Below are 18,656 nucleotides of genomic sequence, written 5' to 3'. Positions count from 1 at the left end.
GGAAAAATTTTACTTCTCGAGTGTTTACAAGGTTTCTCTATAGCCAAAAACTAGGGAAAACTGCCACTATATACATATATAGAGAAAAATGCCCCGCCCACTGGCGACCATGTTTTTTCACCGATCTCAACCATTTTCGATCTTGTCTGAGACATCAATTGAACCAATGTTTTGACCAACTTTCATGACGATTGGGCAAAAATTGTGACTTCTAGAGTGTTTACAAGGTTTCTCTATAGCCAAATAAGGAAAACTGCCCCGCCCACTTGCGGCCATGTTTTTCAACCGATCGGAAATATTTTTGAACTCAACCAAGATATCATTAAGACAAACATTTTGACAAAGTTACATGAAGATTGGGCATGAAATGTGACTTCTACAGTGTTTACAAGGTTTTCTTTTTTTTGACCTAGTGACCTAGTTTTTGACCTGGAACAACCCAGTTTCGAACGCGGCCGAGATTTTATTAGGACAAAGCTTCTGACCAAGTTTCATGAAGATGGGACAAGAAATGTGGCCTCTAGAGTGTTTACGAGCAAATATTAACGGACGGACGGACATAAGACGGACAAAGACCAGTCACAAAAGCTCACCTGAGCAATCAGGTGAGCTAATAAAGCACAAAAACCAGAATAATTAATCGGTTACATACAAAACCAGTTGAATTAACAAATAAGCACACATAACAGGTTACTTCTGGATGCCAATTGTATGTGTTTTCTAAACTGTTTTAAGGTCCACTTTTGGGGTTTAATTAGATGGTTACAGCTCATACAACTATTTTTACATGTACTAATGCACAATCTTAATATGAAGTCTTACATTACTCTTCAACCTGATGACTTAAATACTGTTCACTATGACGAACCAATTTCTGATACATTTGATAGACTGTATTGATTCTGGAAAAAAACACTGAAAATACATCCACACAATATTGGCAATTACAAGAACATTAATGCAGTAAACAACATTAACCTCATCACCCGACTATTTTCTAGGGAAAACAACCATGGATTTCAAGATATAGAAGTCTCTACTGTTTGAGTTTAAAACTGTTATTTCTGAAATCATGCAGCATTATGCAATTTAACCGCAGTTTCACATGAACAAACTATTTTAAATATTGAATGATGATTTTGGAAAATGCTTCAACTAGCTTGGGTAAGACCTAGCGCAACAAAGTGTCACTAGAGATTGTTCTGCCTGCAAAATCTATTATCCAATAAACAAGAGGCCCAAAGTGGCTCAACTGAGATTACAAGATATTAATGGGACAAATCTCCTGACCAAGTTTCATGAAGATCGGAAAATAAATGTGGCCTCTTGAGTGTTAACAAGGTTTTACTATAGCCATATAAGGAAAAATGCCCCTACCCCTGGTGGCCATGTTTTTTTTTAAACCAACCAGCATCATTTTCGAACTCATCCAAGATATTATTAGGATGAATCTTCTGACCAAGTTTTATGAAGATCTGACAATAAATGTGGCCTCTAGAGAGTTAACAAGATTTTACTATAGCCATATATAGCCCTAAGGAAATATGCCCCGCCCCTTGGCATCCATGTTTTTCAAGCAAACGTTACCATTTTCGTACTCATCCAAGATATCACTAAAACCAATCTTCTGACCAAATTTCATGAAGATTGGACAATAAATGTGGCCTCTAGAGTTTTAACAAGGCTTTACTATAGCCATATAAGGAAAAATGCCCTGCCCCCTGGCGGCCATGTTTTTCAACCAACCGGCATCATTTTCAAACTCGTCCAAGATATTATTGGGATGAATCTTCTGACCAAATTTCATGAAGATCGGACAATAAATGTGGCCTCTAGAGAGTTAACAAGATTTTACTATAGCCATCAGGGGTGGCGAAATCTCAAAAAACTATACTTGTCCACGGACAACCGTTTAGGAAATTTAACTTGTCCGTTGCTGAACTACACTAGTCCGTTAATGTTTATATAAATTATAAACGCATTTATTGATTAATGTTAAATAATGTGGAATATATCAAAATATATATGATTTGCTTGTTTTGTTTATAATTGTATTTCAATGGTACATTCATTATAGCAGTATATTATAAACAATATAAAGACTTTGTCAAACTTTAAATCTTGCGAAGTTAGTGTTATTAAAACATGTGCTGAACATAAGTACATTGTAATCTTAACAAATAAACTTGTCCAATATGTGGACCTCATCAGACTGAGGCTCCGCTACTGGTAGCAATTTGATTAAATAAACTGGTAACCATTGAAAATCTGTTAGCAAAGTTTCTTGAAAAGTTCTGGTGCGTTTACTTAGATCATATATTTTATCATAATCTTTCTTAGTTTTTTGGGAGATGGGCCGCTCAAAGCTTCGGGTTTCTGCTCCGTTGTTGAAGATTTAAAAAAAAGTTTCATCTTTACCAATAAAGTCGTCTTAAATAACAAGGTAGACCATGTTTTGATTATCTTAGATTGATACCTTTTATTTCCGTCTGATTGTAAAAATAAAGAAACCAGTCTGTACACTGTCTAACAGTCAAGCCGAATGTTGAACATGCGGCATGCTTCCGGTCTCTTATAGAATAAGGGAGATCACTGCGCAGGAAAGTGCACGTATTTTAGCTTGATTGCTCCGCAAATAGTACTGACAATGTAATCGCGTGTCAACATCCTGTTTTGTAAAACTAAATTACGGCTTTAATACAATGTATTTTTGTATACCTGGACGCGACTTTTAAAAACCTTGGCCATATATAGCCATATAAGGAAAAATGCTCCACCCCTTGGCAGCCATGTTTTTCAAGCAAACGTAACCATATTTGAACTCATTCAAGATATCATTTAGACCAATCTACTGACCAAATTTCATGAAGATTGGACAATAAATGTGGCCTCTAGAGTGTAAACAAGGTTTTACTAAAGCAATATTAGGAAAAATGCCCCGCCCCCTGGCAGCCATGTTTTTCAACCAACTGGCATCATTTTCGAACTCTTCCAAGATATTGGGATGAATCTTCTGACCAAGTTTCATGAAGATCTGAAAATAAATTTGGCCTCTAGAGTGTTAACAAGATTTTACTATAGCCATATAAGGAAAAATGCCCCGCCCCCTGGCAGCCATGTTTTTCAACCAACCGGCATCATTTTTGAACTCATCCAAGATATTATCGGGATGAATCTTCTGACCAAGTTTCATGAAGATCGGACAGTAAATGTGGCCTCTAGAGTGTTAACAAGATTTTACTATAGCCATATAAGGAAAAATGCCCCGCCCCTTGGAAGCCATTTTTTTCAAGCAAACATAATTATTTTCGAACTCATCCAAGATATCATTGAGACCAATCTTCTGACCAAATTTCATGAAGATTGGACAATAAATGTGGCGTCTAGAGAGTGAATAAATAAACTCGTCCAAGATATCATTGGGATGAATCTACTGACCAAGTTTCATGAAGATCTGAAAATAAATGTGGCCTCTAGAGAGTTAACAAGATTTTACTATAGCCATATAAGGAAAAATGCCCCGCCCCTTGGCAGCCATGTTTTTCTAGCAAACGTTACCATTTTCGAACTCATCCACGATATCATTGAGAACAATCTCCTGACCAAATTTCATGAAGATTGGAAATAAATGTGGCGTCTAGAGAGTGAACAAGATTTTACTATAGCCATATATAGCCATTTAAGGAAAAATGCCCCGCCCCTTGGAAGCCATTTTTTTTCAAGCAAACGTTACCATTTTCAAACTCATCCAAGATATCATTGAGACCAATCTTCTGACCAAATTTCATGAAGATTGGACAATAAATGTGGCCTCTAGAGAGTGAACAAGGCAAATGCTGATGTCGCACAATGCACAACGGACAATGCACGACAGACAAAAGGCGATCACAAAAGCTCACCATGAGCACGTTGTGCTCAGCTAGGTGAGCTAAAAAAAATGCCGTGTAACCAATGTTATACAGATTCATAATGAAAATTACCATTATTATGAATGAAAATGTATCTCAAATAGGAACTGAAGTGTTGTTTGATTGCTATCATGCATCATAAACAGTGGTGGATGAAGGCTAGATATGAGCTGTGCTCTGTGAAAAGGGGGCTTACTGCATGTGCCTAAAATGTCGTCTCAGATGTAAAGTCTGCACAGGCTAATCAGGGACAACATTTCCCGCTTTTCTGATATTTTATGTTTCAAGAAAGTCTCTTCTTAGCAAAAAATAAGTTTAAGCGTATAGTGTTGTCCCTGATTAGCCTGTGCAAACTGCACAGGCTAATCTGGGACGACATTTTACGCACATGCATTAAACCCCCTTTCCACAGAGCATGGCTCATATGCTATATCTATAATATGGGTCTAGTCTGGACATAGGCAGTGAAAGCCATACAGACATTGCCGCATTTTGGAACTATTTACAGATATATTGGAAACACTAAAATATATCTACTTTGTTTCACCAAACAGACCTAGAGCTTTGTCTCACAGCAGTGACTGAAATACCCTGCACCACTTTGTCAGTTGTTTTCAAGGGCACATAACTCTGGACTGTGTGGATTAGTGTGTCGGCAAAGTATCTTGCTCATCAACACTTCAGAGTGATGACATGTATCCATTTTAAATGGAACTTGGTAGTAGTTGGCTCATCAACTAATACAATTTGAGGCCAATTTTCTACCCAAATACAAGATTGACATTGTGACTCCATTATATCTCCTCTCAAAATTAGTTAACAGGCATACCAAAATATGGAAAAAATACAAATCATTGTTATATGAAACTAAACAACAAAATAAAACAAAACATGTGTTTGTCAGAAACACAATGCCCCCTATGGCGCCGCTTTGAAATAAAATTTCAATATATCATTAGGCAGGTTAGAAATGATCTCCCTTTTAAAGCTTATTACTTCCCTTGGATTTTTTTTTACCTTTGACATTGAAGGGTGACCTTGACTTTTCACCACTCAAAATGTGCAGCTCCATGAGATACACATGCATGCCAAATATCAAGTTGCTATCATCAATATTGCAAAAGTTATGACCAATGTTAAAGTTTTGGTTAAAGTTTTGGGACACAGTGACACACAGACACACACACACATACAATGAAAGACAGGCCAAACACAATATAACCCCGATCTTTCGATCCGGGGGAATAAAAAAGAGGTTATGAAAGTGAGAAAACTCCTTAAGAAATTAAGAACAACACACCTGAATAATTATCTTGTTCTCAATGAAAGCATCATAACATTCAATTATTTGCAAGCCCAGGGATTACGACAATAGACCAACACTCAGACTGCACTGAGACTCAGGCTAAAAGGCTGACCATTTGTCACCATGGACAAGAAATCCATGAGGCCAGACTGGACTGACAACGTGAGGACATTAAATTGATCAGCGACAAAACAACCCTTATATGTTAGCGTTGTATTGTAACCAATAGTGTTAACATTTGATTGGTAGCTGGCAATGCACTGACTTATGTACATAAAAGTCATGTACCCAGAAATGTCTGTCACATTTATATCTGCCAACGATAAGGCACCATAGCCAAACCAAGACCAGAATTGCACATTTATTACAACAGAACAAATAAACTTGCCATGACAATGACTTGGATGGTGGAAAAATGTTCATGCTGGAAATAAAAACTCTAAAATAACTTTAACACAAAAGCATTCTGCGACAGAAAGACCAATAAGACCTATTTTACGGACAAAAGGAATTGGGAAGGTCAACAGAAATAAGGAAACTCCTATACTTCAGCAAAGATTATCAAATTTACCAGAACAATTGAAGTTTGTTAAAAATAAACTTTTACACCCTTGGACAAGTCAAGTAGAACAGCAATCTAAAACACCATTAAACAAGTCAAAAAAAGAAATAGGTAAAGAACAACAACCAGAACAAATATCCAGTAAACCTGCAAAACCAGTAGAATTTACCAGTTAAGCACAAAAACAAATTTTTATCGTAAAATTCATTTTAATTAGTAAATACTTACCGGTGACCGGTCGACCGGTGACCAGACCGGTCATAGCATGACCGATGACCGGACCGGTCAGTGACCAGTTGACCGGTGTCGTCACCGGGCAAGGACAGATGCATGTCATCTGCTGATGCCATGTGGCTGAGGTCGTGTGGAGAAAAGTCCCGTCTAGACGAACTTTGACATTGAAGGGTGACCTTGACCTTTCACCACTCAAAATGTGCAGCTCCATGAGATACACATGCATGCCAAATATCAAGTTGCTATCTTCAATATTGCAAAAGTTATGACCAAGGTAAAAGTTTTGGAGAGATACACATAATGACAGACATACACTTACAATGACAGACAAGAGAGACATACAGGCCAAAAACAATATACCCCCAATCATTCGATCGCGGGGCATAAAAACTGTTTAATATGACGAAACATAGCAACAAGGAAAACGCACATTTAAGCAAAAATGCTTTAAATGCACTGCAAAGTTCTTGTTTTTGTAACCATGAAATTCAAATACAGGTTCCAGCTATAAACTCAAATTATGTATGACTTCCAGATATTATAATAAGTCACAACCTCCAACTAATAATTGACTACTTAAACAAGCATTCAAAAAATAAACTGTTAATTTCTGTATTCTTTTCATTAATTTGCCATAGTATCTTTCAAAACAAATATTTGAATTAATACATCATATATCTGTTATATACAAAATACTCCATGTTTTTGCCAAGGCAAACAAGGTACATGGAATTCATTTAATCTTTTAATTAATCCTGCTACGCGATTCTGAGAAGAATTAATCAAACAGAAAATTATTTTATATTAATACACAGAAAATGTTTACTTAGCAGAGCTAATCTTCTTATTGACTTTAAAGGAGCTGGCAACTAATTTAATCATCAATCGGATTATTAGAGAATCAATATCCTGTGGATTTTAAACATTGATCAACTGCAGGCTTTGCAAAACATTTCTCGGGCATCCGGGTTTAAGCAGATCAAAGCAATCGTTTTTGTTCTGTCTGTATATTAAATATCACGGTTTTGTCATCCTCAAGATTGCAGGAGAAAACGGTATGCAAGCAATGCCATGAAATGGTTTTGCACTTAGTGCACCATCTCCACCAGCACAAACCACATGTCAACATACAACACCAACAAATCATACTTTTTTATTTAACAAGAGGGCCTGAAAGGCCCAAAGTCGCTCACCTGAAATAACAAGATATTATTGGGACAAATCTTCTGACCAAGTTTCATGAAGATCAAAAAATAAATGTGGCCTCTAGAGTGTTAACAAGGTTTAACTATAGCCATATAAGGAAAAATGCCCCGCCCCCTGGCAGCCATGTTTTTCAACCAACCGGCATCATTTTCGAACTAGTCCAAGATATTATCGGGATGAATCTTCTGACCAAGTTTCATGAAGATCGGACAGTAAATGAAGCCTCTAGAGTGTTAACAAGATTTTACTAAAGCCATATAAGGAAAATTGCCCTGCCCTTTGCAAGCCATGTTTTTCAAGCAAACATAATTATTTTCAAACCAATCCAAGATATCATTGAGACCAATCTTCTGACCAAATTTCATGAAGACTGGACAATAAATGTGGCCTCTAGAGTGTTAACAAGGTTTTACTATAGCCATTTATAGCCAATAAGGATATAAGGAAAAATGCCTCGCCCCCTGGTCTCCATGTTTTAAAAGCAAACAAAACCATTTTCGAACTCATCCAAGATATCATTGGGACAAATCTTGTGACCAAGTTTCATGATGATAGGAAAATAAATGTGACCTCTAGAGTGTTAACAAGTTTTTACTATAGCCATATAAGGAAAAATGCCCCGCCCCCGTGGTGGCCATGTTTTCCAACCAATCGGCATCATTTTTGAACTCGTCCAAGATATTATTAGGATGAATCTTCTGACCGAGTTTCATGAAGATCGGACTATAAATGTGGCCTCTAGAATGTTAACAAGATTTTACTATAGCCATACAGTACAGCCAACGCGGCACAAACATAATCTGCAGCTACGCCACGGCCAGAAAATTTGTACGCGGACGCCTTGTCGAGTGTACTCGGCATCGATCCGCGCAACGACGCCGAGTCTGTTTTAACCTCGCGTACTTTCGCGGAGTAAATCCGCCGATTACGTACGCGGCGGATTGAGCGAAAAGATATACACCTACATGTACATTTGTGTAGCATAGAAACCTAGATTTACGCTGTCATATTTATCATTTTCACGTTTTAAAAAGCGATACGACACGTAATGCGCTTTAACAAATTATCGTTGAATAAACTACGCACAATGTTAATGTTTCGTTCGATTCTGAAATGAGCTTTATTAAATTTGTAATCCGAAACACGCTTCCGAATTTTAATGCTAATGCGACATTAACAAATTCTAGCGTCAAATAAACATTGCTAAAATATCCTTTGTCTCCATAAAAAGCGCGCAAAAATTATGCAGACATGTACAACGTCGCATGGAAAGTTTGGGTGTATTTTGTGTTGTATAAAAACATGTACATCACGTCAGGCGATTTATGCGTGTTCAGTGGAAAAAAAAACGCCCCGATTGGATGTTATTTCATCACATCTTTAAATGTAACAAATGCCAAAATGTATATGATACTTAAGAATAATTGCGAATGTGTGTGTGTGTCTTGAGCACTTTTATCGTACATATTAACTGGAATTTTCTTTAAAACTGGAATATACGGGATTATCGGGTAATGATCAGCGATATCAACTGTATAATATAAACAAAATGAAACTACTTTATATACGCATAGTCAAACAATAGTTATAACAAGGGACAAAATTGTCACAAAACCAGGTTTTCATTGTGAAAAAAAAATCTGATAAAGGGAGAAAACTCAAACTGAACTTTTGAAATGAACAAACAAAATTAACCCCCTTTGTAAGTTTGTTTAAAAAAAAAATCTATTTTTAGTCATGGCGACCTTGACATTGGAGATATTGACGTGATTCTTTCGTGTGACACACCGTCCCATGATGGTGAACAAATGTGCCAAATGATTTTAAAATCTCACAATGAATGACATAGTAATGGCCAGGACAAGCTCATTTATGGCCATTTTTGACCTTTGAACTCAAAGTGTGACCTTGACCTTGGAGATATCAACGTAATTATTTCGCGCGACACACCGTCCAATGATGGTGAACAAATGTGCCAAATGATTTTAAAATCTGACAATGAACGACATAGTTATGGCCCGGACAAGCTTGTTTCGCCCGCCAGCCCGCCCGCATTCGCCAATCTAATAACCACTTTTTTCCTTCGGAAAACCTGGTTAATAAGCTGATTATAAACAAAACAACAATTAAGTGATGGTTATTGATGTGGCTTCAAACTGCTAATTGTCTCAGCTAAAATATAATAGAAAAAAAACAAGCAATTATAAATCCACCACCTGTTGGAGTCTTGACCATTCGTATGTGCCAAAACATAATTACGTGACATTGTTTATATGCTAATACATGTTGTCGTAAAAATTAAACCCAAAACAAATATGTTTGTTGATCGTTTAATATAAAGACAATAATCATATGGCGCAATAAACGCACACAATTAAAGTAACTTAAAGTACTTTAGCCCAAATTAAAAATGACAATGGCAAATGATTATTGGAATTTTATTAATACATGCCCGTGATAATCGTATTTTGTTTTTATGAATACGATTTTTTAAATTTGCATTCTTTTAAAATAATAATTATTTCTATCCGGATGACAGCAATTTCTTTAGAAACGGGAATGCAATCACTAAAAACAAAACAACAGCATGCTTTTTTATTAACTAGTTAATCTATTTTGAATCTGCGCACATTAAATTAAATATAATTATAAATATCATTATAATTGTTCTTTTTAATTTCTTTGACTACCTAATAATTTTAAAAAGATTTTGATTTGAAGATGCGCAATGACTCGATGTCATGTCGGGGATCGCAGCTTGCCTCGGCATGTCTCAGCAAACAGCACAGATGCAAAGCTTCACGGCGAAATGCGACTTGCCGCCGCATACTGAAGCGGCTTCAACGGCCGACTCGTTGCGCCTTGCCGCCGAGGATGGCGAAATATGTTTGTTCCGCGTTGGCTGTACTGTATTTAGCCATATAAGGAAAAATGCCCCGCCCCTTGGCAGCCATGTTTTTCAATCAAACGTTACCATTTTCGATCTCATCCAAAATATCAATAAGACAAATCTTCTGACCAAATTTCATAAAGATTGGACAATAAATGTGGCCTCTAGAGTGTTAAAAAGGTTTAACTATAGCCATATAAGGAAAAATGCCCCGCCCCCTGGCGGCCATGTTTTTCAACCAACCGCCATCATTTTCGAACTCTTCCAAGATATTATTGGGATGAATCTTCTGACCAAGTTTCATCAAGATTGGAAAATAAATGTGGCCTCTAGAGTGTTAACAAGATTTTACTATAGCCATATAAAGCCATTTAAGGAAAAATGCCCCGCCCCTTGGCAGCCATGTTTTTCAAGCAAAGGTTACCATTTTTGAACTCATCCAAGATATCATTGGGACAAATCTTCTGAGCAAGTTTCATGAAGATCGGAAAATAAATGTGGCCTCTAGAGTGTTAACAAGGTTTTACTATAGCTATTTAAGGAAAAATGCCCGCCCCCTCGCGGCCATGCTTTTCAACCAACTAGCATCATTTTCAAACTCATCCAAGATATTATTGGGATGAATCTTCTGACTAAGTTTCATGAAGATCAGACAATAAATGTGGCCTCTAGAGTGTTAACAAGATTTTACTATAGCCATATATAGCCATATAAGGAACAAGGGACAAAATTGTCACAAAACCAGGTTTTCAATATAAAAAAAAGTCTGATAAAGGGCTTGTTTCAAAATCAATCTATTTTTAGTCGTGGGGACCTTGACCTTGAAAATATCTACGTTATTCTTTCGCGCGACACACCGTACAATGATGGTGAACAAATGTGCCATATGATTTTAAAATCTGACAATAATGACATAGTTATGGCCTGGACAAGCTCATTTATGGCCATTTTTTACCTTTGAACTCAAAGTGTGACCTTGACCTTGGAGACATTGACGTAATTCTTTCCCCCGACACACCGTCCAATGATGGTGAACAAATGTGCCAAATGATTTTAAAATCTGACAATCAATTACATAGTTATGGCCTGGACAAGCTCATTTATGGCCATTTTTGACCTTTGAACTCAAAGTGTGACCTTGACCTTGGAGATATTGACATAATTCTTTGCGCGACACACGGTCTAATGATGATGAACAAATGTGCCAAATGATTTTAAAATCTGACAATGAACAACATAGTTATGGCCCGGACAAGCTTGTTCTGCCCGCCAGCCAGCCAGACCCCCGCATTCGCCAATCTAATAACCAGTTTTTTCCTTCGCAAAACCTGGTTAAAAATGCCCCACCCCTTTGCAGCCATGTTTTTCAAGCAAACGTTTCCATTTTCAACTCAACCAAGATATCATTGAGACCAATCTTCTGACAAAATTTCATGAAGATTGGACAATAAATGTGCTCTCTAGAGAGTTAACAAGGCAAATGTTGACGCAGCACAATGCACAACAAACAACGGACAAAAGGCGATCACAAAAGCTCACCATAAGCACGTTGTGTTCAGGTGAGCTAAAAAATTAAAAAACTCTCTTTTCTAATTAGAACAAGAGATTGCCAAGCAATATGGTCCCCTACCGGTGAAACTCCACCATTGTCAGTAAAAAAAAAAGTTTGTTTTCACATTTGTTGCCATAGCAACCAGAATGTTTGATGAAGGAAAAAATTAAACAACGTGCATAATCTCCATATTGCCATCTATCCATGTTTTAAGTTTCATGAAAAAATATGAAGAACTTTTAAAGTTATCGCAGGATCCAGAAAAGTGTGACGGACTGACTGACAGACAGACTGACAGACAGTTGGAGTGCAAACCATAAGTCCCCTCCGGTTTCACCGGTAGGGGACAATAAAATAATTACATATACAAATAGTATACAGTTGAAGTCACTGTGTGACATTAACAAATCAAAAAATATACTTACAAATCAAAAACTAAGTAGTGAAACCCTTCATCTTGTATACTGTCATGGAGTCGAACTGAAAAACAGAAAAGCAACATTTATGATAAGCAATTAAGAACACATCATTCTTTAAGAAAATATGTGGGGGTTTTAAATAAAATGTTCCACAACTCAAGTTTCAGCAAAAAGCTTTTACAAAAATCATCAGCACATCCTTACAATGCTCACTCAATCATTTTTATTTTTCCTTTCACAGGAACTTCCATCTAGGTTGTTGTTTTTATTTACTATCATTATTTACTTTTTTCTTGGTTAATACAAAACTACTGTATCTATTATAGAAATGATCAGCAGATACAGCTGTTCCAATATCAACCCCTCAAAATCAAGATCTATCAGACAATTGGCAGATTTTGCTGATTATACTTTGTCAGCCAATGCTGTCATCATCAGTTTCTGAGGATCTTTCAATGAGTTGGAGGATTAATGGACAGGCAGTTTGCTCTGGAAATCAATGATTTTAAAAAGTCATTTTCATAAAAGGGCCTTTCTATTGCAGGGCTTTCATTCAGTTCATTAGCTCCAAGTTCGAACCGTATTCTTTTAGAAATTGAGCACATAATATTAAGAGTTTTGACAATATTGCCAGAATAAATTTCATAAACTGTTTATGAGTTCATGAATCCAAAAGCTAAAGAATTGAATTGGCAATTAACAGGGCTCACGCTGGGTTCAAATTTTAGGAAGAAGTGACTTCTCCCTAGACACTGATTTAGGGAGAAGTGATGAGACTTTAGGGAGTAGTGGAGAGACTCGGACAAAAGGTTTGCTTGTAAGGGGTTACAACATACATATATGTGATAGTAATAATCAACACAACAGATAAATAACCATAATTTTACTAGCTCTTTATTCAATCCATTTTGATGTGAATATACATAATATTATAAAGACTTAAGTATTTCAAAGATAATAATTGAAGCAGTAGCCAACATAAATATTTATGTTCGAAATATGACATATGCCAGGGGTTTTTCTGCCTATTTTGGGAAAGGAGTCTGCCCAAATTGGGAATTTTTTATCGACAAAATTGGTCATTTTGGGAATTTTTGCTTCGATGAAACGGCTCATTTGGGAAAAAATTGTGAATTAATCATGCTTAAATAATTCAGTGGTTTAACAAATAAATTTGTTTTTATTTGTTATTTTGTCTTATTTATATAAACAGATGCAATATTGGGCATGTTCAACGTTAATTCAAGTACTGTAGTTTTGTTTTTCATGAGTTACAGTTACACTCTGAGATAAGAACTGAACAGTCAAAACCTTATAGCAGATATTTTTGACCAAAACAAACACTGGTTAGTCACACAAGTTATACGAACACTTCATTCTTAAAAAAAATTGGGAATTTTTATTATAATTTCGGTTTGGGATCGGGTCCGTCTGCTTTGGGAGTGCCTCCGTTTTCCAGAGGCACAGACAGTGCTGAAAAATCCCTGTATGCTTAAAGCAGCTTTGTTCATTTGTGGTAAAAAAAAAACGTTGTGATTATCAACACTTAAATTCGTTGCTTTGAATAACTTTGAGTCAATGTTTGTCAACAATAATATTAATTAATATTACACCATGAAGTAACATCCAGTCTGGAGATTAAAATGAAACATTGTTATTGCTAATTATAGGATATATTTATTTTACAACACATTATTTCAACTAATGTCAACAACGTTGACAGTTTTGTATGGTCGCGAAAATATATGACAATATAAAAATTACATTTTACTTGGTGAGTGATAAATCCTCCTTCCAATCAAACTCATTATTTCTTGAAATAACAACTGTCTGTCCCTATTCATGTTAAAATTCATCATGATTGAGGACAGACAGTGTTTAAAGTTTAAAAATAAAAGCCAAACACAAATATGGTTTTCCATGCCGTAATTTCGGACTAAAAATTAACCGCATATTCGCATTAAAACATAGATTAATTTTCAAATTTTAAAAGGTACTTTGAATTAAAACAATCAATATTTTTGCACACAAAAAATCATAGCCAAAGATTTCAGAAGTTTGAAAAAATCAATAGTGCAGAGTTTGATTTCATTCCAGTGTGATAGTGCCTAACCAAGCGTGACCTCAGAGATAATCTTTCACAGCATGTTACTATGGTCTGCAACAAAAGGCTAATAAGTGATCTGATAACAAACCATGCCCTTTGGGCATAATTCATCGTAATCACATTAATTGATCAATTAATATGACAACATCACCCCCCGTGGATTATCCCTAATCAATAACACTTGAAAGACGTCAGTAAACTTCAATTATCACCCCACACGCACGTGACTGCATTCGAGTTGAACACTGACTTGACGTTCGCCGATTGAATAAGTTTGGAGGTTGGGAGAATCGGGGGCGGGGTCTACCTCAAATTACATGTCGCTCGATTGCGACACGCTTCCGGCAGTGACAGTGTGTATTGGAAAATGTAATCATACCTTGACATCGAGAAAACCGGATGTAAACAAATTCCAATGTAAGAGCAACTGGCAGTTGCTTTTTATCTACGATTTCTTAAATATTAGGCGACATTTGGCTTAGGGAAAGTGACTTTGTCCCTCACGTCGCCCCCTAGCGCGAGCCCTGATTAAGCACAAGTTTATAAACTATTCATGACATTTTCAGCAGGCTCAGAATAGAACTTGTCATTGATGTTTTTGAAAACCTTCAAATCTTGAGAACATTCAAGTCAGTTTTGATTTAACACTTTTAGTAAAATTGCTAATGGTACTTTGAAGTCTTTTTCTTTTAATTATGCCCCCCGTCGATGAAAAGGGGGTATATTGTTTTGCTCATACCGGTCCGTCCACCAGATGGTTTTCGGATGATAACTCAAGAATGCTTAGGCCTAGGATCATGAAACTTCATAGGTACATTGATCATGACTGGCAGATGACCCCTATTGATTTTCAGGTCACTATGTCAAAGGTCAAGGTCACAGTGACTCAAAATAGTAAAATGGTTTCCGGATGATAACTCAAGAATACTTAGGCAAAGGATCATGAAATTTCATAGGTACATTGATCATGACTGGCAGATGACCCCATTGATTTTCAGGTCACTAGGTCAAAGGTCAAGGTCACAGTGACTCGAAACAGTAAAATGGTTTCCGGATGATAACTCAAGAATGCTTACACCTAGGATCATGAAACTTCATAGGTACATTGATCATGACTGGCAGATGACCCCTATTGATTTTCAGGTCACTAGGTCAAAGGTCACAGTGATTCATTAATTATGTTTGTCCAAAATTTTAATATTGGTTAAAGTTTTGCAATATCTGAAATGGTTTCCGGATGATAACTCAAGAATGCTTACGCCTAGGATCATGAAACTTCCTAGGTGCATTGATCATGACTTGCAGATGACCCCTTTTTATTTTCAGGTCACTATGTCAAAGGTCAAGGTCACAGTGACTCGAAACAGTAAAATGGTTTCCTGATGATAACTCAAGAATAATAAGGCCCAGGATCATGAAACTTTATAGGTACATTGATCATGACTGGCAGATGATCCCTATTGATTTTCAGGTCACTAGGTCAAAGGTCAAGGTCACAGTGACAAAAAACGTATTAACACAATGGCTGCCACTACAACGGACAGCCCATATGGGGGGTATGCATGTTTTACAAACAGCCCTTGTTCTTATAAAGCTCTCTATTTCCTTTAAAATCAAAGAAGGGGTTAAAGATTTCTATAAAAAAAACAAACTTAGTCATCAATATATCCTATCTGAACTGCATCTTAGCTGGTAAAAAATACTAAATTCTTCGCAATGTCACTAAAAAAAATTTCCAAATGATGTTCAACAAACAGTAAATTGGTAAAGCTCGACTCTTTCGTAATCTCCTAATTCACAATGCCATTCCTAAAATATCGGCTGAAATCTTAAGTAAAAGACTTATGTATCAGTATATAGAGAATATATCGTCGAGTGACCCGAAATGACGCTGCCCTATTTCGACGCCATTTTTGTTTTGCCTCTGTTTGATACATAAGCGACATCCGTTGACGTCATACACTATCAGACTTTACGCTACAACGATTTTGCTAGAGCTGTTCATAGTAATGTGGAAAATAGCTGGTTCAAAGGTTAGTTATGGTTGATTGGTTTAAAATTAATGTATTTTTGTGTATTTTACGTAATGCAAAACTTTTGAACAACTTACTACAAATTTTCTTTGCAAATAAGACCGTTGGAAAATGCATCCGTATCGTCTGCAAAAGCTCACTATTTTCATTCACAAGTCACGTGACTGTCATGTGACAGAACATCGTATAAATAGACTAATTTTCACTCTGGAAAAGGTGTACGCGTTAAATGCGATATGAAGTCCGGATATTTTTTTTTGTTATGCTAAATAAAATTGTAACTAGCAAGTGTTCATGTTGGTAATTGCATGTCAGGTTTATTACTTATTTTCATTTATTACTATTTGTAGGTCCCACAAAAGAAGTACAGGTGCTATTCACCTACTTCCATTAACACAGCCTATGAAAAGGTGTTGCTGACAGGGGCCCATATTAGAACCACTGCCAGAGAGTATGGCATCCCAGAAGCCTCACTGCGACACAGGTTGAATGGCAGAGTAAATCCGGAGGCAACACATTCTGGACCACCACCTACATTATCTCAGGAGGAAGAGGCACACTTGACAGACCATCTAAAATTAATGGCAAGCTGTGGATATGGTTACAGTCGGGCAGAAGTTGTTGACATGGCCAGTGAATATGCGATATTTCTTGGAAAACGGGACAAGGAGCATCCGTTCACACTTAAGTGGTTCAGGCTGTTTATGAAACGATGGCCAGAGCTGAAAGTGTTGAAGCCTCGTGGGCTTGAGATTCAACGTGCCAAAGCAACCAACAAGGAATCCGTGTCAGTATATTATACTGAACTGGGCAACATCATGGACAAGTATGATCTAAAGCATAAGCCAGAACGGATATACAATGTTGATGAGAAAGGTTTGTCCACTTCCCATAAACCCCCTTCAGTGGTTGCAAGCTGCGAATCTCAGCCACAAGCAGTCACATCTGGTTCAAGAACCCTCATCACAGTCATTGGTTGCAGAAATGCCATGGGTAACAGTGTTCCACCATTCTTTGTATTTCCAGGGTTACGGATGAAGTCAGAATTATTAGATGGTGGTGGTCATGGAGTTGATGGTACAGTCACTGAGTCCGGGTGGAGTAATAGTGCTGTGTTCAAAAGGTACCTTGAGCAACACCTGCTAAAATACTTACCTGAACGTTGTCTGGACAATCCTGTTCTGATTCTCTATGATGGCCATAAATCTCACATTAATTTGGGGTTGATTGATTGGGCCAAGTCACAGAACATAATCCTGTTTGTTCTGCCAGCACACACGAGCCATGTTTTGCAGCCTCTAGATGTTGGTTGTTTTGGGCCATTTGAAAGGATCTACAGCTCTGTGTGTCACAAGTTCATGCGCGACAACTGTGGGCAAAGTATAACACGTTTCAATGTGTGTGCACTTGGAAGCAAGGCATATTCGCAAGCACTGTCACCAAATAATTTACAGGCATCCTTTCGCAGAACTGGCATCTACCCATATGATCCAAATGCTATAGATTCCTCAGTGTTCAAGCCATCAGAAGCCCTTCAACAAGAAACCAGTTCTCTTCAATCAATCATCCAACCCTCAGAAACGGAAGTCTCCCAATTTTTCTGCAATAAAGAAGCAAACATCATATCCAAGAAACAAGCAACAAAAAAGAGGAAATACCTAAGTTCAGTGGTCAGTGGAAAGCCAATTACTGAGGATGTAATTATTCAAAAAATTCAGGATCATGAAGAGGGAAGAAATAAAAAGACAAAGACCCAGAAGTTGACCGTACAACCTGGACCATCTGGAACAGTTAAGGCAGTGTCACCTGTCCCTGCTTTACCGGCAGATGAATCATCAGGGGATGAGGATGAAACAGAGGTGTGCTGTGTATGCAGCCTATTCACACCCAGTGCTGTACGGCAGAGTTCTTCACTGGTCTTTGTGAAATGGGTGCAGTGTTCTGCGTGTGGACACTGGGTTCATCTCATTTATTGTACTAAACTCCGGGTTGTAAGGAGAGGTGATATCTTCATGTGTCCTCACTGTGTTGGTGAAGAGTAACTTGAACTTGTTGAAAACTTGTTATAATTGACATGAATAAAATTCAATAAAATTAAAAACCTCAATTGATTTCATTAATTTCAGATCCAGGTTGCTTTAACAGTGAAACAAATGTAAGTACAACAATCCTGAGTTAATGTTTCATGCATTCAGTCTCCACAGGAGTGATGTTTACATTGAAATCAGATAACCAATCAGATGCGTCGTTACCGGGCACTCTCAACAAGATGGCCGCCGTTACAGTAGACTTAGCAGGTGTAATTTATCAACAAATTTTGGTTAATAACACAATCAATTGAAATTAAATTGTGTAAATAAAAGGTAAATTTGATATTAAATAACAATATTAATAACCTAATCCCTATTTTGAGCAACAAAACTTTAACCGACTGCTTAG

The 18,656-nt window shown here is 37.0% G+C and overlaps 1 protein-coding gene across 21 annotated transcripts in view; it reads right to left on the bottom strand.

Moving 5' to 3' along the window:
• Positions 1 to 18,656, bottom strand: part of LOC127869086 (calcium/calmodulin-dependent protein kinase type II delta chain-like) — a 211,181-nt gene that overhangs the window by 108,700 nt on the left and 83,825 nt on the right. For all 21 annotated transcript variants that reach the window (XM_052411379.1, XM_052411382.1, XM_052411392.1 and 18 more), the window contains one exon: positions 12,084 to 12,138. In XM_052411379.1, the coding sequence (XP_052267339.1) occupies positions 12,084 to 12,138 (55 nt within the window). The remainder of the gene's footprint in view (positions 1 to 12,083; positions 12,139 to 18,656) is intronic.

The sequence above is a fragment of the Dreissena polymorpha genome, chromosome 2, assembly GCF_020536995.1.
Source record: "Dreissena polymorpha isolate Duluth1 chromosome 2, UMN_Dpol_1.0, whole genome shotgun sequence".
Taxonomy (NCBI): domain Eukaryota; kingdom Metazoa; phylum Mollusca; class Bivalvia; order Myida; family Dreissenidae; genus Dreissena; species Dreissena polymorpha.
Note: the sequence above shows the minus strand (reverse complement) of the source record. Positions and strands in the feature narration are given on the sequence as shown.